The 23,008-nt window shown below is 40.4% G+C and overlaps 1 protein-coding gene across 8 annotated transcripts in view; it reads left to right on the top strand.

Moving 5' to 3' along the window:
• TEAD1 (TEA domain transcription factor 1) overlaps positions 1–20,823 on the top strand; it is a 180,014-nt gene extending 159,191 nt beyond the window's left edge. For all 8 annotated transcript variants that reach the window (XM_081927101.1, XM_081927100.1, XM_081927099.1 and 5 more), the window contains 4 exons: positions 3,220–3,393; positions 9,987–10,127; positions 11,217–11,369; positions 12,998–20,823. In XM_081927101.1, the coding sequence (XP_081783227.1) occupies positions 3,220–3,393; positions 9,987–10,127; positions 11,217–11,369; positions 12,998–13,111 (582 nt within the window). In that variant the 3' untranslated portion in view covers positions 13,112–20,823. The remainder of the gene's footprint in view (positions 1–3,219; positions 3,394–9,986; positions 10,128–11,216; positions 11,370–12,997) is intronic.
• The last annotated feature ends 2,185 nt before the right edge of the window (positions 20,824–23,008 follow it).

The raw sequence follows: 23,008 nt of genomic DNA, 5'->3' as shown, positions 1-23,008 counted from the left end.
CGATATATCCCTAATTTGTGATTGTTCCAACTTCTGACCGGCTTGAGGTCCTTAGATGGTGCAGCATTCTACCATTTCCCACATTCTTAACTTTAGAGGTCTAAGGTATTGTTGAGAAGAAGTCCAGTAAGCATCCCTACGGCTATTTCAATATAGATGGTTTTAGGAGAGCGATTTGAAGCCTGAAAGTCTAATTTAAATTGTGGTGTTACAGAGGTGCAGTTTGGTGTATACATAAAAACTTTTACATACTTAGTTTTAGACGTGAGTTTTAAAGAGGATAACAAGCTTGTTGCTTTTGTAGTTGGCATCTCGAGCAAGATGGTAAAGCTAGCAATTGTGCAGATGCTGTATGGTAATTACTTATTGTTACAGAATAGGACGATAATTACTGTAATTCTTGTGTAACTGATCGGTATGCAAGTTAAGCCTGCCCTTTCAAAGGCTTTTACTCATAAGCATTCATTCATTTATTCATTCATTCATGTGTTTGCTCATTCATGCATTCACTCCCTCCATTCATTTGTTTATGAACTCTACTCTTTAAAGAAGAAACACCCTTTTTGGCTGATGCTACCCCTCTGGTCTGTAAGCAAAGACTGGATAGGTTTTCCACTTGTATTTGGAGGTAACATAATTCAGGTTATTATGAAAGGGGAGTTTGGACAAAAATATTCCTAATTGATTGAAAAGCTGTGGGACTAGCTCATAATTGAATGAATAGAATTTAGATCTGATATAGTGTTAAATCCTGACTTGGAAGGGAAGCTACTGAAATATGACAATGCTGGCTGCAGGTACAGATTAATATGTTTTCTCTGTTTTACTCTACCTTTTATCATGTGAGGTTATTTTAAGTAGTTAACTGGTAGACAGATTCCTAAGGATGTAACAAGGGCCCTGTTGGATCAGACCAAAGGACCATCTTGTTCAGTATTCTGTTCCTTCAGTGCTCAACCAGTTGCCTATGGGAAGTCCACAAGCAAGACATTGGGTCGCCTATGGGTGTGTTTGCAAACCAAAGAAACTGTTGTAAACAACACACACAAGCCACAGTCAAGCACAACTTATTACTGTGTATTTCATGTATGAAAATAATAATAATAATAATAATAATAATAATAATAATAATAATAATAATAATAATAATATAATTCAGAGCCAATGCAGTTGCCAGTCGGGACTATGATCTCCATTTGGTTTGCTGAAAGAGAAACACCTTCAGCAGGTTTCAAAAAGACAATAGGGAAGGTGCTTGCCTAATATATAATTGGAGGAGGTTTCAGTGGGTAGGTGCCACCACATGAAAGACGCTGTGCAGAATGGATCAGCAGCGAAGCGTGTGCCTATGCTGCCCAGGGCAGGTGCCCATGTGTGCCCACTACTGGGACAGGGTCAGTGATCAGTTGTGTATGTAGGGGATGAGGCTATATTTTAGGTATTCAGATCGCAAGCTGTATAGCTCTTTGTACACCAATACCAGCATATTGAACTTAGTTTGATAGCTAACTAGCAGCCAGGCAAGTTCTTTCAGCAATATGATGGTGGTATTCCATCCCAGTCAGCAGTTGAGCAGCTGCATTCTGCACCTGTTGCATCTTCCAGGGCAGCACCACAACTGTTTTGCTGACCATGGTTCGTAAAAAGCACTCTTGGCCACTGAGGTCCCCATGGCCTCTAGCAACAGATGGATCCAGGAGCACTCTAGACTATGAATCTGACCCTTCCAAAGCAGGCAGTTGACCGATTATCCAGACTTTGTAATCACCCACCCACAGTGCCATGATGGCCAGGATTCAGAATCAGTTTATCAGCTCTCATCCAGCTCACCACCAAGCCCAGGCCACCAGTTCAGGGCTTGCAAGCCCTCTTCGGATTCAGATGTTGCACAGAAATATTCTATTGGTTACAACTTAATTCTGTTTTCAAGCCTAAATTCAGCAACTAGGGAAGGCCTCCGCAGGTGCAACCATTGGTGATCCCTTCATTAGGGACAATAAGACCTAATCAGCTACTTATTATTTATCTCACCAGTGGCCATGCTTTTTGACAAATGGGCAACAAGTCCAAAATACAAGAGCCTCCCCCCCCTTAAATTCTCTGCAAAACAGAGATGCAGCCCAGAACCTCAATGCCACTGTCACGAAAAGGGTTGATCTAATAATTTACAAACTTTCTATCCTGTCAACTATATTTAATATCCATCTATACTCACACAGCTAAAGACAAATAAAGTTTGTCAAGTCAATAGAACAATTCTTTACATAGCGAGGGTTCCATGACCTAGTCTGGGGGCACATGACATAATGAAAACTAAACTGGTCAAACCTCCATGTGTGTTGCCTTGTGCGCCATGGAAGAAAGATAGAATACAGTGGTACCTCGGGTTACATATGCTTCAGGTTACATACGCTTCAGGTTACAGACTCTGCTAACCAAGAAATAGTACCTCAGATTAAGAACTTTGCTTCAGGATGAGAACAGAAATTGTGCTCTGGCAGCACAGCGGCAGCAGGAGGCCCCATTAGCTAAAGTGGTGCTTCAGATTAAGAACAGTTTCAGGTTAAGAACATAACCAGAGGTACCACTGTATCAATAAATGCAGGCTTTTGAAGAGGGACTTCACAAATCAGTGTCCAGGCATTTCAGTTTTATATCCTATTAAAAACTGCAAACTGTTGTCTACCTCCTGTTTTTCTTAGCAGCTGTTGTACAGAAATCAGACTTAACTTCACCACCTTCAAAGCAAGTTTGTGAAGAATCTTCCTGCTGTGCTTCCTTTCAGCTGTGCTGTGACTTTGCCTCCAGCCTACCAAGCTGGTGAGGCAGGCAGAAGTCAGACTCTGCTATCTCAGTCCAGAGGTGGCTCCTAAAGCCTGTGCCACTTCTGCTGGTCACCTGTAGTTCATCCATTCTGTTTTTAATCCTCATTTTTCTGCACAGAAACCCGAGATTTAGAACAGGCATAGGCGGATTCCCTCACACCAAGTTTCATGACTGATTGGTTGCACTGCATTCCAATCACCTATTTTCCTGTTTTTCTTCTGATTTTAGCATGCACATTTATTTATTACATGGAATAATAAATAAATCCTCTAGGTATTGTGCAAACAGAAAGAGCATAAAACCCCGGCAAATGCAAAGATATGTTATTTGCATTAGAAATGCAAAGTTCTTATGACATTAGTAATAACGCTTTTTATTTCTTTACTTCCACAGTATAACAAACACCTCTTTGTGCACATTGGGCATGCCAACCATTCTTACAGCGATCCATTGCTGGAATCGGTAGACATTCGCCAGATTTATGACAAATTCCCTGAAAAGAAGGGCGGCTTGAAGGAGCTGTTTGGAAAAGGACCTCAGAATGCCTTCTTCCTCGTAAAATTTTGGGTGAGATATTCAAAATATTCTGCTGTTGTTTTTCCCCTAAATGTTCTATTATCTTTCTCATGGTATGAAGAAGGCGGATAGAGAAAATTCCCCTTCCTCTCTCATCGCACTAGAACACGTATAGGCAAACTCGGCCCTCCAGATGTTTTGGGACTACAACTCCCATCATCCCTGACCACTGGTCCTGTTAGCTAGGGATGATGGGAGCTGTAGTCCCAAAACATCTGGAGGGTGGAGTTTGCCTGTGCCTTCACTAGAACTTGGGGACATCCTACGAAGCTGAATATTGAAAGATGACAGAGACACAAAAGAAAGCACATAGTTAAACTATGGAATTCAGGAGGCAGTGATAGCCTTGGATGATTTTAAAAGAGAACGCGGGTGGTGCTGTGGGTTAAACCACGGAGCCTAGGACTTGCCAATCAGAAGGTTGGTGGTTCGAATCCCCTTGGCGGGGTGAGCTCCCGTTGCTCGGTCCCTGCTCCTGCCAACCTAGCAGTTCGAAAGCACATCAAAGTGCAAGTAGATAAATAGGTACCACTCCGGCGGGAAGGTAAATGGCGTTTCCGTGTGCTGCTGTGGTTCGCCAGAAGTGGCTTAGTCATGCTGGCCATATGACCCGGAAGCTGTACGCCGGCTCCCTCGGCCAATAAAGCGAGATGAGAGCCGCAACCCCAGAGTCAGTCACGACTGGACCTAATGGTCAGGGGTCCCTTTACCTTTATGCAAATTCATGGAGGGCAGGGCTATCAGTGGCTGCTAACCTTAATGACTATGTTCTACATCTGTTCTTGAAGGCAGCATGCTTCTGAATACCATTTTCTAGAGACCGCAGAAGGGGGGCGGGTGCTGTGGTGCTCAGGTCCTGCTTGCTAGTTTCCTATAGGCATCTGGATGGCCACTGTGAGAACAGGATGCTGGACTAGATGGGCCTGATCCAGCCATGCTCTTCTTATGTTCTAATGTACTTTCTTGGCTGGTGTAGGAAAAGTGGGTGGAGGGACACTTTTCTCTCAAAACGCTAGAACTTTGGGTCATCCAATATAATTGACAGCATTTGATTCAGAACAGACAGAGGGAAAAAGATATTGACACAGCATAAAATTAATGTATTTTTCTCCCCCAATATGTGCTGAAGGGCCCTAACTAAAATGTCTGTAAAAGAAAATTAGACAAATGCATGGAGGTTTAGTCCATCAATGGTTATTAGCCCATGATGGACTGCCTTTGATCTCAGCCAGTCGGGGTTGTCTTAAAGCTATTTCTTACCAAATACAATTTCAATAATGGCAAAGGTCAGCAGTTATCCCACCAGATTTACAAACCTATGCTCCCATTCATTTATATGTTTTGATCAACCTTCATCTCATAGGAACCTCAGGTGGTGAACCCAGTACAGTAGAATAAAAGTAAAGTGAAAACAAAGTTAAAACTTAACATTGCTTCAATAAAACAGTTCAGCAGTGTGTCAAAATAGTATTATACAAATCCAGTGTCTCTGTACTTTAACCAGTCATCACAATCAAAACTATTTGAAGTATTCAGTGCTGCCACAAATTTTGAACAGCTGCTTGATTTAATAAATTTATTTTCAATCCTGACAGTTCTTACAGCAAAACAGATAACTGTTGTCGTAGTAGTGTCATGGTTCTGATCAGCCACTGAGTAATCTAGTTTGTCTTTTTAAGTAATGCCAAAATCTTATTCAAAAACCAAGGCAGAATATTTATTCAGAACTGTAGCGTGACAGGTTTTCAATCTTGCCAGCCCTGCAAAGGCATGAGTAATTTACAGCTAATTTTAGCATGTTAGCACAACATTTTTAAAACTGATCCAGTTAACCAAGAGCAGGCTTCCTTTACTGCTTGTCGACATTATGCTCACTCTGCAACTGGTACTGAAACAATCTGCAAACTGTCACCTGCCATCTAGTGGAACAGGTTAGCAATGCTGACTGCACCATCAAGACATCCCTGCATGTAAGAATCCCTGATGTCACAAAAATGCTGCTGTTAATGACTGTTGTGTAGCCAGCGCTTTTTGTAAAGTCAAACAGAGGGCTGCCTCAAACCCTGCATGTAGGTAGGCTGCATACTGTGTCCCCTACTGCCCTGGAAGATAACATTTCTAAGAGGGGAAAGTGAAACTTTTTTTAAAAAAGCCTCATTAATATACATTTGCCTGATGTGAGATTTTTGAGAGCTCCCACCAAAGAATGCTAGATCCACAAACAGATAATGGATGGTCATAAAAGGACTGTTGACACATGCAGCAAGTTAGGACCTTGAAGGTATGCTGAAACGACACAGTTTAGGTCTGCCCAGACTCTTCTCCCGTGGTGTGCATTTGCTTTAACATCCTAGAGCCATTCCATATGCTATAATTACCATGTGAAAAGGAACCCCATTCTTGCTGTTTAGAACTATGAAGGGCCCCTTCTTATAGCCCCTAAGGTGAAGGGACTTTAAATTCTTCTTCATCTTGTGCCTTTCTCTGTGCTGAGTCATAATTACTGCTGTCTGGGCTTTTTCCAGCGGTTCTCTCCCTCCTAATTTTTCCCAGTGGTTGAGAGTAGAAAGCAGGGAATATTAGCTGCCACCAAGTGCTTCAAGCCTCTCCAATGTTCCTTGCTGGTAGAGAGTGAGCCTTCTGTGATCTGAAGAGGCAACATGTAGTAAAGTTTGTAACCCAGAAAAATATAAGAGAAGACATCGTTTTCCCTTCTTCCCTATATTGGTTCCATGCAGCAGTGCTCCTGTTCTGCTGCAGTTCAACTTCCACCAAAACCTGTTGTCCTTCTCACCGTCTGCTATGGTGGAACTTACATAATTTACGTAAATTACATTGCAGTACTTTGTTCCAGCCCATTCATTTCAATGTAAAGGAAATTCAATGCAAATTGGGGTGGGGACATGTAATCAATTAAATGTAGTTTGTGGTAAGAAGGCAACAGCGAATAGCAGTTGTATTCACTGGGTTGATTTATGGCCTGGAGATGAAATGAATAAATGAACATCAGAAAACTTCCGCTCCCATTTTCTCTGACAGTCCAAAACTGATACGAGCAACCACTTGCCTCTCACTCCAGATTTGAAGGAAAGGATTGGACACATAGACATACATTTGCCCTATTTATATATTACATCACACTCAAGGAAGCAGCTGGAGAAGGTGGCTATAATCCTGTAGCTCTGTGGCGTAACCATGTACACAGTTTGCTGCAAGTGTTGAATAGGCATGTCTCCATCTACCATACCATTTTTTTGGATGAGGTGTCCTTTCATAGTTGTGACCCCGTGGGCAGAAGTCTTGTTTATATCTTGGCCTTTTAAGCTGAGATGCGTACATCTGAACCCTACAACAGAGTATTTCCCAGCTTTGGCCCCATCCATCTTGTGCCAGGCTCAATGTTTATATCAACAAATGTATCGTTAACTATACAATCTCATATTTTGTGTACTATTTATTTGTGCAGTATCTTGGCACAGTTTTCTAACTAAACCTGTTAGCATGAGATATTATGGATGATTTCATATCAGGTGGAAAGAAAGATTGAGATATTTTATAAGTGCAGGCTCTGAGCTGGCTCAGTTCAGTGCATAACCTCCTTTTGAAAGGATTGATTACAGTACTTTTATAAACACATTCACATGTCAACCCGCGAATAAGTCCCAATGAAGACAATGAGCCTTGTTTTCTGAATAAACATGTTTAGAATTGTGCTGTTGCAATATTAGACGATTGCAATATTGCCTTGTAATGAAAACCTATTTGTGTGTCTGAACACCATTGCAAAATGGAGAGCAAAACTCTCATTCTAAGAAGTGTGGGTGATAATAATAAGTGCATTTTAATGAATACCTATCATTTTAGAAATCTGCAATGCAAACAAGCAGTTCTAGAAAATAATGTGTATTGTAATTAGTGCACTTTTTAAAAAAAAAATGCTTTGAAGTCCAAAGCATTTTTGAAATTCAAATGTGGAATGGAAATAAAGGAATCTGCACAATAAAAGGGCATTAAATCATGTCCAAAAATCTCTCTCATTTTATAGATGTAAATATATGCCATAATTAGTGGCAAAGTAACATGAGTTGGATGGTTAGGTTTGTTCCTATTCTTATCATGTAAAATAGCTGTGACCTGAAAAATATAATGCTGTTCCTTTGTCAGGCACTGTTAACAAATAATGAATTCAGTGTGGTTAGTGTTCAGAAAGAGCTCAGCCACATGGTCTCCTCCCACGTCCCTCATGTGTGTCTGCTGCCGTCTTTAGAGGCATGTTGATTCTTTGTCTCCTTCATTCACAAAAAAGCTATTGTAATGTGTGTCGCCCCCCTTCCTTAGATGTGATTTTTATTGCATAACGGAATGAGACTTGGCAAGCGAGTTGCCGTAGAGAGATGAGGTCAGCTGTGTGGACTGACCATCTTTAGCCAGCGTTTCAGAGACATTTGAAACAAAACTGAGACGGAAGAAGCCACTCCTGCTGCTTTCGCCCCCTCTGTTGCCTCAGAGAGGACCGTTGCTGCACGGCGAGCTTTATGGCACTCGTGCAAAGCTCTTCACAAGCCATTGCCCGCCCGCCTGCAACTTGGTGCAAGTGTGCTGGTTCCCCTGAATGAGTCAGAGAGCAGCTGGGAAGTAGAGTAGCTTGGCCTGGTCATCAAAAGCCCAGCCATGTGGCAGACCTGGAAGCGTTTCCAAAGCTGCAGCACACAACTGGCAGCAAAGTGTGCCAAAGATCCAGATGATGCAGTTGTGTGTGTGTGTGTGAATTGCTTCACAATTTGGAATCTCTGCTCTTTGAGCCCTGCTCATTGAGAAGGAGGGGAAGTCTAATACACTCATATGACTGACGCCTCACGGCATTTCCACTGTAATTGAAGCCTCTGTGCTGTTTAACAAGTGACCTCCCCGTGTTCAATTTTAACTACTGAATATTTGTGTTTTAATTATGCTGCTCTCTTGGGAAACCCCCTCTTTTTGTGGAAAAGGGCTTTGTAATCTTTCTGCATTTGCTGCTTTTCTGTTGTTTTGAAGACTCTATTTAGGCAAGACTATTGTGACACATGCAGGCTGCCTCCTCGTTTCCCCGAAGACCGAGAACACTTACCCATGTGGAGTGTTTTTCTTGTCTGCAGCCAGCTCAGTTTTGGGGCATGTTGTGGGGTTCTTTTTGATGCATCGTGTCCAATAGTTGAGGGTCTTGATGTGTAAAACTTGCAGTGCTCCATGCTGACAAGTTATAGTATATTGATAGATGAATGCATTATATACTGTAATCAACAGACAGTAATAATAACAATTTATAACAATTTATTATTTGTACCCCGCCCATCTGACTGGGTTGCCCAAGTCTTTCTTGGCAGCTTCCAACATATATAAAAACATGATAAAACCTTAAACCTTAAAAGGTTCCCTATACAGCCTTCAGATGTCTTCTAAATGTTATATAGTTACTCATCTCCTTGACATCTGATGGGAGGATGTTCCACAAGGAGGGTGCTGCTACTAAGAAGGCCCTCTGCCTGGTTCCACAAGGAGGGCGCTGCTACTAAGAAGGCCCTCTGCCTGGTTCCACAAGGAGGGCGCTGCTACTAAGAAGGCCCTCTGCCTGGTTCCACAAGGAGGGCGCTGCTACTAAGAAGGCCCTCTGCCTGGTTCCACAAGGAGGGCGCTGCTACTAAGAAGGCCCCCTGCCTGGTTCCACAAGGAGGGCGCTACTACTAAGAAGGCCCTCTGCCTGGTTCCACAAGGAGGGCGCTATTACTAAGAAGGCCCTCTGCCTGGTTCCCTGTAGCTTCACGTCTCGCAGTGAGAAAACGGCCAGAAGGCCCTCAGTGCTGGATCTCAGTGACTGGGCTGGATAATGGAGGTGGAGCCACTCCTTCTGCTGCAAATCTTAGGCACAGAGAATAATTTTGGCACCTGCTTTTTAGTCTCAGTATGCAAAGGCACCATTCAGACGTGCATTACAGAAGCATTCATCCTTCACTTGAAGAGCATATTTCCAGCCAAATATGGGGCTGGAGAATATATCTTGCTAATTGTTTCGGGTTGTAGTGGTGGGTTATTTTTATGGACCTCGGTTACTTGACTATGTGGCTGGGGTAGCTATCCAAATCCAATTCCAGTCTGATCTTCAGGGTCTAAGCTGAGAAATCCTTATTCTTTCCATGGAACTGCTGTATCTTTATATTTTAAATTTCTTGGGTTAGTCCATGGGCTGTCAAAAGCTTTTACGATTTGGAAGCACAGAACCCAAGCCTAAGAGAAATAGCGCAGCTGTTGTCCTTGGCAATGAGAATTGTTTCAGGGCACTCCCTTGAAATTTGCCTGGGGCTGCAGGTGTGTTATCTGCATCCCAGTCCCATCTTGCAAAGCTGCTGTGCAAAATCTGCTGGCAACTCTTTTGCAGCTGCAGGAAATATCAATGCAATTTGCTCTTTTGTGCCCTTAAGTCTGCTGTTGATGGGGATTGCTAAAGCAGATCAATTTTTATTTCAAATGACATTCATAATAAATACTTTCTCTTTTTTTTGCAATAATGTCAGTAGCTGAGGAAGCATCTGTTGTTTTTTTTCCTGCAGGCGGACTTAAACTGCAACATCCAAGATGATACAGGAGCATTCTATGGTGTAACTAGTCAGTATGAGAGCTCAGAAAACATGACAATCACCTGTTCCACCAAAGTCTGCTCGTTCGGGAAGCAAGTGGTAGAAAAAGTAGAGGTATGATTTTCAAACTTGCTGTTTGCCTGATTGCTGCCAGGTCACTGTTTTCTCTAGAAGTGTTTTTTTCCTCCAAGCTGTCCTTGGTTTAAATCACTGAGCTTACAGCAGAGTAAGCCAATTTGGGGGACACCCAGATGTTGTCGCACTACGTCTCTCCTCATCCCAGAGCATTGGCCATGCCGCCTGGGGCTGAATGATGGGAGTTGTAAACCAACAAGCTCTGGAGAACTCTGCATAGGCTACCCCTGGTTTGCAGTTAATACTAATGCAGGATCCTGGTGGATCTCTACATAATTTTGTACTATGGGCTGAATAGAATAGACTCCTTACAACCCAGTTTTGATTTGCTTATCCATTTGGAAGAGGGGAAAGAGACTCCTCTAGGAGGGCACATGCAAAGCCATGAATGTCTGTGGTGGCTCTGATATTCTGAAGGGCATCCTGCATACCTTGCAGCAGCACCCTCTATTATACGCTTACATTGTGCATGCATGTACATGCATGTGCACACATGTTTCCCTGTAGTGGGGTTTTAGTGCAGGGGTTACATTTCAGTTGGAAAGATCCACCGTTCTTCTGTTCCTGCTCACAAATGATCCATAATGAATCAGTGCACACATGCACACAAAACTTGAATTAAGCGGTGGCCCTGACCAAACGTTCCTGGAGTTGCAAAGTACCAAAAAGAGTTCCATGTGAGATTTATTCTGTGAGCCTGAGAATGCTCAACACACTGAATAGAGAATATTAATAGTACATTCAAAACATTTCCCATCTCAACAGAGAAAACAGGAAGGCCCCTGTAATATGGATTTTAATTGTTCCTTCAAGCCCTAGTTTATATCAGAGCCACAATATCAAGGCAGCATTTAAGGTTATTTTATAAGCAATATATTATTTCCTCATGTTCCTTTTATGAGAAACCAATATTTTAGCTACATGGTATGTTTAATTTAGTTGAAATAAATTTTGATTTTAATTTCCTAAGATGTCTTTATTTTATACAGTGGCTGACATTTAAAAATAAAAAAGAGCTTTTCATTCATTGATAGTTCCATTCTGTTCTCTTTTGCCTTTTGTCCTTAGACTGAATACGCACGGTTTGAGAATGGCCGGTTTGTGTTTAGAATAAACCGCTCTCCAATGTGTGAATATATGATCAATTTCATCCACAAGCTCAAGCATTTACCAGAAAAATATATGATGAACAGCGTGTTGGAAAACTTTACAATTTTATTGGTAACGTTTCTCTCTTTCACTTTTTCTGGCGGTTTTCTGCAGTTCTTTGGGAGCAGGCAGATTTTTATTTGGTTCCTTTTGAAAGGATTAGAAATTCCATGCCCTTGAGTTAAGTACAATGTTGCTGCCAAATGTAGGTTCTGTGCTTTAATCTTGGCTTGCAGAACCTCCAGTCTTGCTACTAAATCTACACAGCAGTCCAAACACTCTGTACTAGGCAGCTTTATGAGTTACTGATCCGATATAGGAGGCAGCCATGGAGATGTGGCTTTTCTGTGGCAAACCCACCAGAGACAATTTATAAACTGGACCTCTTTGGTGGAGAATTGGATGCATTTATATATCTAGTTGGCCACTCATTAGCCTCTTTGCCTTGACCCTGGACCTAGAGCCCAGCGGGGAAAGGAGGATGTAATCTAGCTGTATTGAATAATATTTCTACTTCTAGAATTCACCCACTGCTCATTTAGCAATAGAGTTTGCAGTAACAGGGGGGCAGTAATCTTTTCCTTGGCCTGGGTGAGTTTTGGGCCTGGTGTCCGCTTTGGTTGTCCCGCCATAGCTGTGATTGGAAACATGGAAGTCCTGGTAAATTCACTTCCTAGTTGGTTCAAAGGGCCAAGAAAATAGTTCTTCTTTGGGACACCTGATAGTTTACTTTGTGAAACAACTCGTTTCAAGCTATGTTCAATGTTAATCACCTATTTTGAATGGATCTATCACAGTAGCTTTTGAATACCCTAAAAACATTTTGGACTCTGGAAAACTGACCTGCATGGGATCCCTCTTTGTTGTTTGCCCCACCTTTATATTTCCTTCTTTTCCTCCTCCCTCCTCTCTCCCAGCTTCTGATTTCCTACCCACTACCCTTCTTCTAAGCCCTTAAAGATTGGGTTACGCAGCTCCGATTACAGAGCTCCTTGTGTTCTTTTTCTTGCTTGGCCTTAAATTCAGGGATAAGTGGAACAGAACATTTTGGCTCACGGTGGCTTTTTGCTTATAGATCGGTTCTGCTCTTACCAATGTACTGCTGTGCCGTTTTGCACATTCTCAAAGAGGAGAAAGGAGATTCCTGCAAACTGTTCCTTTAAAATCTTAGCAGCTTGGTTTTCCCAGGAAGCATTCCAAAAATATGCCTCTGGAAGCTTCCCAAAAAGCAGATCCTGCCTTGCCAGATTCTTTTCCAGAAACTCTGTCAGAAATATGGAACTGCAGAACCTAGGTCAGAATCCAGTTGAGATGGTTTCCATGAGAAGTCCTACTCAATATGTTGTAGACTACATAGTGCTGGAGATACGGGAGAAAGGATTATGCACTCTAGTAAAATATGGTTTAATAATAATAATAATAATAATAATAATAATAATGTCTCCCATACCCGCAGAGTACTCTTTAATATCTATATGCACTGAGTCAAAAGTCAGCATTAGAGAGGCATTAACCAAGAAACCTTGACAGATGAGAGGTGTATGTCTCTTCATATATGAGAGTGAAATTGTGTGTGTGTGTTTGTATCTCCAGTGATTACAATTACATATTTTGCTTTTGTTCCTGTGTTAGCAAATGACCCAGTTTCTAATGTCTTGTCTTTTTTCCCCTTTTCTTTATATGTATAAAAACACAAACAGGTTGTAACGAACAGGGACACGCAAGAAACCCTACTTTGCATGGCTTGTGTATTTGAAGTTTCAAACAGCGAACATGGTGCACAGCATCACATCTACAGGCTTGTGAAGGACTGAACAGTTATTTATAGACATGTTTTGTTTAACTCCTTATCAAAACACAGACTGTCAACCTCAACACTAAGTGGCAGTTCCTCTGGCTGAGCTTTCCCCTACATTTTTCTAAACCTCATTTTAGTGTGTCAATATATATTGTAGCTGTGAAATTCTGGTACAGTTGTACAAATTCTTTCTAAAACAAAGTGTTCTTCAAATTTATATATATAAAAAAACCACCGTTCCTTGGGAAGACTATATTTAAGAATTTCATGGCCTTTGTGGAAGTTTTGATTTTAGTTGTTGTTGTGTTAGAAAAATATAAGACAGAGCGTTTGCCATGGGAAAACTTAACAGCAATTATAAGAGTTTATGAGGTGTTTTGTCTAAATTAATTTTTAAAAAACCCTGTTTTTAAGATGCTAGTGAAATTGAAATGAATTTTAACTATAAGCATAAATTAGCACACAAATTCTTCTTAGAATTATCTTCATAACTGATTACTGTGGACAATACAAACGAATGTAATTCACTAAATTATTTTATAACTGCAACTCAATTTCTGTTTGAAGCCAAATGACAAACATAGCCTTAAAAATGCCTGATGGGAGCAGACAGGTCCTAAAAGTAGGCAAAAAATATTATTTTTCTTCCCTCTGTATTAAAACTAACCTTCTAACCCATTTAACTTTTCAAGCAGGTATTGCAAAGCGAGAAGACTTCCTCCCTTTTACTAATTATATCTAGTGCATTAAAAAGGTATAAAGTATTGTACTAATAAGGACATTTGTTTATTTAAAAGATGACTCGTTTTGCAATAACTAGGTAAATACTGAAAAATTAGACTTATGGTGTACGTAATCTTTTGTGTGTGGTTATATATTATATGAACAATTTGTTTTCGTTTTGTTTTTCCTAATGAGTCTATAAATTGCAACACCAAAATTAGTGATAAGCAAATGTAAAGGGGGGTGGTGGAATTAAAGTGACTGTTGAATTACAATTAAACTGTCAGCTGAAAACCACAAAAAGCACTGTGGTTGAGATGATAATAGATATACAATCAAAAGGTTCATCTGTTTTTAATGTCTTTAAAATGCTAGAAAATCACAGGCTTCGCCAAACAAAAAAGACACAATTATTACTTTATGAGCCCCATTGAAATCTCCTTCTCTTTCAGCTTGCCTGAAAATGCAAAAACAGGAGGGTTGTCAAACACTTGACAGACCACAAAGTGCAGTACTTTGGGGGGTTAGAAGAGAGGTGACAATCCTCATATATTGATAAACATGGCATGGGAGCCTGTACAAAATGGTTCCCATGAGCAACAACAACAACAAGAGGTGACTCCATACCCATGCACTTCCTACCAGTGAGTACTGTCACCCAAAAAAGGCCTGACAATGTATGTGGCTTGTAGATCACAAGTTGTGTAGGCCCATCTTAACAGGATTTGTTCACTCAATAAGGTGAAAACTCTGATAGTTAATGGCCTCAAACCATGAAGCATATGAATTTACACTGGATCTTATTATCAATTCCTACAATCCATTTTCAGACTTCCTAGACATGGTGCATCCCACACCCCCTCCATCACTGTAGAAACATTTGGTGCTCCTAAGAACAAGTGAGGAAGAGCTTTTTTCAAAGAGGTATAAATCTATTATCACTACACAAGATTTGATTTCCCCTTCAGAGGCAGCTTTTGTAAATATATATTCTTGCCCGACGTGATGAAAGGCTGAAAAAGTATCTTGGAACTGGTTTATGTTATTAGTAAATGTTAACCTATAATACAGGGCGGGCAAACATCAGACTTGTTGGGTCTACTTTTTTACCACCACCCCAAAATCCATCAGTCAGAGCCTAGTAAAAAAAATAGAAATAAATCATCGTTAGAATGAAGGAACATGGTCCATCTGAGCACATTCTGAGTTTGGAGATTTGGCTTCAGTTGTAGAACTAAACTGAACATACAGTTCTTTCACACAAAAGTCTACTTTTAGTTAGCTGCCTTCATTTCAGCAGCCGAATTTAGATAGAAGAGAGTTGTGTTAGGTAGTGAAAAACTGCAAATCACCCAGAAATCTATCACTACATGAGGTTTGTAGGGTTTGATGAGCTAGAAACGCAACTTTGCTACAGTTCCCATTCAAGGATTTGCCTCTCTCCGCCTACTGCCTACAGCAGAGGTCAGCAGCCTTTTTCAGCCGTCCATCAGACCATGTGGTGGGCCAGACTATATTTTTTTGGGGGGGATTAACGAATTCCTATGCCCCACAAAAAACCCAGAGATGCATTTTAAATAAAAGGACACATTCTACTCATGTAAAAACATGCTGATTCCAGGACCGTCCACGGGCCGGATTGAGAAGGCAATTGGGCCGCCTCCGGGCCTTAGGTTGCCTACCTCTGGCCTACAGCCACTTATGAGAAGCTGTATAGCCCACAGGATGAAATCATGAACTATGGAGAATGTCTTTCTTTACATTAAGGCACTAGGTCAGCAGCTATTGCACTTTGAAATGCAGCTTCGTGCATCCTTAAGAAACATATTCGGTGTGCTGCTAAGAATAATTGTTACTTCAGAGAGCAAACTTCTTTATGCCTGCATAAAACCTTTCACCCTGTTAGAATCCAAGATGGGGGCAGAAAATGCTCAAGGTATAAATAGCTTGGAGATTTGCCCTATTCAATTGTCAGAGGAGCTACTCAACTTCTGGAACACTGCAAAACTGAAACACGTTGCATGCAGTCTTCCATTCATGACTCCTATTCAGCCCTTCTCCTGGCATGCTGCAGTCAGTCCAGTACTGTACAGCCTCTAGGCTCTGCAAGCTGCACGCCTTTTGTCCTACAGACATTAAAGCAGATGAACCTCTCAGTCATTTTAACTCTGTGAACTGTAAAATCAGATGCTTATATGGCTGTAACTCTTCATCAGTTTTTAACACTAACAGTGAATTAGCACTGCATCTTACTCATCTAAAGTAGCCCTTTATTTTGAAGCACTTGGTGTTACAAGTCGAAAACTACTTTTTTTAAAAAAAAATGTTACCTTTTACGAGGCTTTTGGTTTTGATGGATTTGTTTTTTAAAAGAAGTTGGACATTTTTAGAATAAACGTGCATCTCAAAGCAACCCCTTGAGGTGTGTGGAAGAGCAGTCAGTTTGCAAACCAGGTACACTTCTCTCTTTTGCGTTAATGCAGTCTGGGACACGATGTATGTAATAACTCTGCTGTTTGAAGAGTCACAATGTTTCTTGCATCTCCACTTTTGTAAAACCTTCCCGGGAGCTGTTTGCCTTGCCTTTACCTTTACGTTGGGTGTAAACCCCCTGTGCATGTTTCTTCTGGAAAGCCTTAAGTCTGTCAGATGTTTATGTGGGTTGTGTAGTCCAAAAGGCTGCCTGTAAACTGTGAGCTCTTTTGTAAGCTGGAAGCATCTCCCTTGTTAACTGTTACTTTGTCGTAGGAACTTCTTAATTCCGAGCTGCCAAAGCATTACAATATGCAGTGCCTTAGTGCTATAGTAGAAGTACCTTTTAGCTTATCATGCCAATCTTATGTAGTAAAGTAATTGGTTTACTTAAATAAAGGAAAAAGGAAGAAAATATCTCCCGAAGAGAAGCCGTTTGGCTACTTGGCCCTAAAACACCGTCCTATATAAGTCACCCTGTCACTACATAGTTGGAATATCGATACCAAAATGAAACCTTTTAACCGCGCTAGAATTTTCTGCAAAAAGTGAATTGTATGAATAATAATGCTGCCTTCTTAAATTCTCATGACCAAATACTTAAACCTTTGTGACTCTCTGCACTCTCGCATGCAAGTGCCTTTGGTTTTGAAATTCCAGCTTAGAAAAGTGCTGCCATAATAAATGACAATTTGTAGAGACCAAAAATATTTAGAGATCACCATAATGCCTTTGGTTTATTGGAAACAGTCAAAACTAACAGGCCTCCATTCTCAAAAGAGTACTTTTTATAGTAGCGTGCTTTTTGCAAATCACAAGAGTGCATCATGCTGGAAAAACTATTCTCTATGTTATTCAACCGTTTGTGATTGTTTATGCAGCATTGCTGGCTGGCAAGGATAGGAAAGCGGTCAGTATTTCACCCTTTGCCATGTCCCTCTCCATCCAGTCTTGCATCTGAGTAACAGGAGCCCATATAAATAGCAGAAGTTCAGGCAAAGGACAAATTTGACTTTATCATCATCATCATCATCACCATCATCATTATAGTAGTTCTAAATCTGTGAAGATGGTTTTCTTCTTTAAATTTGCACTTGTTTTGTTTACAAAGTTGAGCAGTTGGATGCCTAAAATTGAAAATGAAAGTGTAGAGGAAAATGAAACAGTCCATTTGACCTGTGCTTTTTAGCACCAAATTGTTAGGAATAAATGTCCTCGGGGAGACCCTTGAACAGCACCATTTCCTATTTCATTGTAGGAAAGAGTGCCGTTTTAATACCACCCATGCATTTGGGCAATACCATGTTTTTCGAGAGACATCAACAGCACTGACATTGGTTCAGAGGGATACAACATAATTAATAATCACTGAGAACTAATAGCAGTAAAACCAAAAGCTTGGCAGAGGAGATTTGTAGCTGTGAATACACTTTTGTTTTTAATAGACAAAAAAAATCTAATAATTTTTATTTAAAATTAGTATGTGGCACACAAAGTGGTAAATATATGTAGTTCTACCCCTCCCTTTTTCTTGAATTTGTATTTGTTCACTTTCTTCTGACATCTTCATCTAGTAAGGATTGCTTGGCTTCAGAAGTACACGGGCCCCAGTCACACTTAACACTAAGCCGAACTTGGTCATGGCATGAATGAGCAAGTGTCCTGGAGCACAATACGAAAATCACAGCCACTTCACTCTCCTTCACGTCTGCTGCTGCAGTGGTACTAGTAACTAAGCCATAGTTTGGCTTGGCACAACATGTGAACCCAAGCTTATGGTTTGTCTCCCTGCAAACAACTCAGGAGTGGCACACCAAGAACAAATCTTGGTTACAGTTTGTGTTTTCCTTGAAGCAAGATAATTCATGAGCCCAGGTTCATAGAAAAACTGTGGCTTAGCTGCTGGTAATGTGGCAGCTGCGTGGCTAGGGAGGAATAAAGCGGCCGTGGTTTTCTTACTGTGCACCCGCATTCATGCCAAGACATATTTTGGCTTTGCATTATGTGTAAATGGTGCCAAAATAGATCTACAGCGATTGAATATATCTGCTGCAACAGATATAGGTAAGCAAGTGGCTGGAGTATATTTTATTGCAAATGAATGAATTTATTTATTGTTTGGTGTACAAAATTGGGGGGGGGAAATAATGGTACAATTTGTGGCAGTTGAAACATAGCTTACTTTACAAATGTAATGTTGTTCTTACTTGAATTCTAGAATGATTTTATTTAGGTACCGTACCACTATACTGAATAATTTGCAACTTTGGTAACTATTTTCCCACTTCCTACCCATGCTAGAGTCCGTTCAGGTTGGCAACTGCATTGAATTCAACTTTCCTGTTTTGTCACCTTCAAGTAACAGAGTGAACTATTACACTGAATGGAAGTTGGCTTGCAGAACTTGAAAAGTTGAAATCTTTATACTTTATTTCCTTGATCTAATTCCTAGGGCATTCTTCCTTCTCTATGGCTCAGTTTGGACATCAAACCAAACCATGATTAAAGATCCTTAACTGTGGTTTAGTGTGGTGTCTACAAGGCATGGCTATGCTAATTCAATCTAGTAGTAAAGCATCATCTAAAACTCTGGTTCAGAGGAGGTTTGTTATTCATATTCTCCACTACCTATGGTTCGGATGTCTGAATTAACAGACCACCATAGGTTGGGCATGGCTCAGCTTCTGGAAGCTGCCGCATTCCGGCAATGGGCCTGAACTTATGAAGCTGAATGCGCAGAGGTGGGAAATGAAAGCAGACAAGTAGCTCAGGACCATGCCTGCCGTACTCTAAATCATAGTAAGCACAAACCATGACTTGGGATGTCTTTGAGAATTTAGTAGAAGTCAGTTACAGAGCAATGCACTAACATTGGCCCACATCATCAACAGAGGTCATGCAACATATGGTTCTTTAGGGACCAATATACATTCACTGTCTGTGGCTGCTGTTGAGAAGCTCTTCTGTTTGCTTGGCAGTCCATGCAACATAGACTAACACTCCCTTGCATCTGCCATGTCTGCCGTTCTAAATGCACACCAGGGCATCACACCCTTGACACTCTCCCCAAGCCCTGTCTACTGTGGGCCTCTACAGTGCATGGTCAAACATTCATTGGGGGCTCTTCAACGGAGGTTGGGTGGCCACCTGCCAGGGAATTTTTTTGCTGTGACTCCTGCATTGTGGGAAGTTAGACTGGGTGACCCTTCAGGCTCTTTCCAACTCTGCAATTTTAGGATTTAAATATCGCTCCCTGGCCCGTTGATCACCAATATGGAGAAGGGTTTGAGTGCAGCCACCATGGGCAGCAAGTAACATGTAAAGTGGTCCTCATTTCAGTCCTTACTCAGGTTGATTTCTCTCTCTCTAAATCTGTTCCTTTTCTTCCTTCTGGCCAGCACCCTGAAAAGAAAGACAGGATAATTTGAAAGATAAAAGAAGTTTGGAAGTCTTGATCTCTAGCTTAGGAAGTTGGTCTGGCAATGAGATACTTTATATATATATATAACAAACTAAATACATTTTGTCAGTTAGCTCTTTAAGTGCACTCAGTTCACAGAGAGGATATGCCCCAGTTACCTCCTTTCACACAAGTTCTATTTTTTGTTCAGCATTTTGTTTCTGTTCTCTTTATTTCAAATGGGCCTCTGCTTCAGGCTCATGACTGCGGATAAAAAAACAACGATATGTGCCTGAAAAAAGACAAAAGAATTTTATAACAGTTTTTAAAGCCTGAATAGCCTTTAATTCTTTAATATCAGTACGTTTTATGTAAAACAGTTTTCTTTTTGATTTTTTTTATTTGCCACATGCATTTGTTCACATTTGTAAATGACTTAATGGAATTCTCACTTTGTTTATTTGTGTAATGTGTATAAACTGGGTTTGTGACTTAAGCATATTCATATATGGTCAGTGGTTACTTTAATATTGTACTGCTGCTGGTTATTTTTTTTGGGTTGGGGGTTGTAGAATCTGCCTTTGGATGACAAAGTACCTCCTGCTTAGACATGGAGGGAAAGCTCTTTTTTAAAAAATAAAAAATATATATGAAACTTTTCAAATCTTGTCTTAACATATTTTGAAGTTTTCAAAATGAGTTTCAATCAAACCTTTTGGCAGTACAGTATTCTTGTATTTGTTGTTGTCTGTGTGTAGGTACTGGTACCTTCTTTGTTTTTTAAAAAAATGTTTTAAGTGTTGGCTTTAAAGTGAATTTATCTTTAGTATGATAGTAATATGAAAATTATAGGGTTTGTGTGCAGAGAATTTTTTTATAAAAGTGCTTTGTAAAAAATATGTATTCTAGCTTTCGCGGTACATATGTGTGATAACTTTAATATCCATGACAGTTAAGTGCAATTATTTCATCACTCTAAAAATGCTATTTTTGTGTCGGTTACTGCAGGTGTTCCATGTCTTTGCAAAGTGACACATTTTGATGCCTTCTTGATAAAGTGGTAGATTTTTTTGTAGCTTTCTAGAAACTTTGTATTCATACAGTATCGATTGAAAATAAAGAAAATAAAGTCATTGTTGCATCTATTTTAATTTGACTAGAAACCGTCAGTTGTGGAAACATTGCCTGGGAACTGAAGGAAAGGACGGTGTCACTTGACAAGACTGAAGTTCTATATTATACCATGTTCCACGACACTGGTGCCACCACATTTCCAGGCAGTACTACAACCGCAGGGGCTTCAGTAGTTGGGGTGGAAAATCAAATTACTCTTGAGATGCTGAAACTCTTAAAAGAGTTGCCCCTCCTTGAAAGAAGATATCCAATGGAGACCAACAATGCTTCCATTAATACTCTACATCTTACAAATTACATTGCCCAGGTGTGCAATTTTTAGCGTATCTCCTTTGAGAGAGAATGCTGGGATGTCATTAGGACAGATTTTCTGAAGGGGTTGCCTGCTTATTGCAGCAAACGAACAAAGAGTCTTGTGGCATTCGGTTATATAATAATAACAATAACAATAATAATAACAATAATAATAACAATAATAATAATAATAATAATAATAATAATAATAATAATAAAAATTTATCCCCCAACCATCTTTCTGGCTGGGTTTCCCCAGCCATTCTGGGCGACTTTCAACAGAATATAAAAATACAATAGTCTATTAAACATTAAAAGCTTCCCTAAACAGGGCTGCCTTCAGACTTCTAAAAGTCTGGTAGTTGTTTTTCTCTTTGGCATCTGGTGGGAGGGCATTCCACAGGGCGGGTGCCACTACCGAGAAAGCCCTCTGCCTCGCTCCCTGTAACCTCACTTCTCGCAGCGAGGGAACCACCAGAAGGCCCTCGGCGCTGGACCTCAGAGTCCGGGCAGAACAATGGGAGTTCTGTTTTGTGTAGTCCACAAAAGTTGATGCCACAATAAATTTGTTAGCTTTTAAGGTGTCACAAGTCCTTTTGTTGTTATAGTTCGACAGTGGAACGGTCTCCCCCGGAAGGTGGTGGGTCCTCCTTCCTTGGGGTTTTTAAAGCAGAGGTTGGATGGCCATCTGTCATGGATGCGTTAGCTGAGATTCCTGCATTGCAGGGAGTTGGACTAGATGTTCCCAACTCTACGATTCTATGATTGAATTGACTCCACTTAAATCGTGCTGAGGTGATGTTTTGGCTCCATCGCTTTGTATCTCTCCCTAGGAGCATAACTCATCAAACATGGTGAAACTTACTTCTGAGAAAGTATGCATAGGATCCTCTCATGCTATAAGTAAGTCTTTTACACTAAACCACAAGTCAGCTACCGAGGGGGGGGGGGACTAAAAAATGAAGTAATGTGAGATTCATTTAGTAAGAGTATTGCATCATTTGAAGTAAGATCATAAGGGGGGGGAATACCTGTTCCCTCATTACATGGCATTATCTCAACTCTCTTTCAAGCCATGGAATCAAGTAGTGATATTTTTTTAAAAAAAACTTCTTTTTATTCATTTTCTATAACCAAACCTCAAAATAAGAAAAACAAAAACAACACACACCAAAGAAAAAAGAAAACATCAACCAAAACAAAACACATGAACAAACCAAAAGACAAACATTAACTAACAACAAATAACGGTTGACTTCCCTCCATCTCGGTTTTGGGTTATGTAAATATTAAATCCATTCTGCAGTTTTTCATTTTATATCGTCTACACATCGCAAGGGTTATATTAAACCTACTGTGATTTTTATATCTCTAGAGTTTGTTTCCATATATGTCATGAATTTGGTCCAATCGTCAATAAACTTTGTACCTTTTTGCTGTCTGATGTTCTGAGTCATTTTTGCCAAATCCAAATTCAAATAATTTAAATTGCCAATCTTTAACGGTCGGGATATTTGGGGTTTTCCAATTTTGTGTTAACAGAATCCTGGCAGCTATGGTTGCGTATTGAAACATTATATGATCTTCTTTCTTAATCTCATCTCCGATCATTCCCAGAAAGAAGGCTTCGGGCTTTTTAACGAAAGTGTATTTAAGTATTTTTTTCAGTTCGTTGTATATGGATTCCCAAATTGTTTTAACTTCTTCAAATTTCCACCACATGTGGTAGAAACTTCCCTCTTTAGATTTACACTTCCAACACCTTTTATCACCTGTCTTATACATTTTTTGCAATTTCACAGGGGTGATGTACCAACGGTACATCATCTTTTCCATATTTTCTCTAAGTGTAGTACAGGCTGTAAATTTCATTCCTTTAGTCCACAACCT

The sequence above is a fragment of the Podarcis melisellensis genome, assembly GCF_964234715.1.
Source record: "Podarcis melisellensis genome assembly, chromosome: 1".
In the NCBI taxonomy this organism is placed as follows: domain Eukaryota; kingdom Metazoa; phylum Chordata; class Lepidosauria; order Squamata; family Lacertidae; genus Podarcis; species Podarcis melisellensis.
Note: the sequence above shows the minus strand (reverse complement) of the source record. Positions and strands in the feature narration are given on the sequence as shown.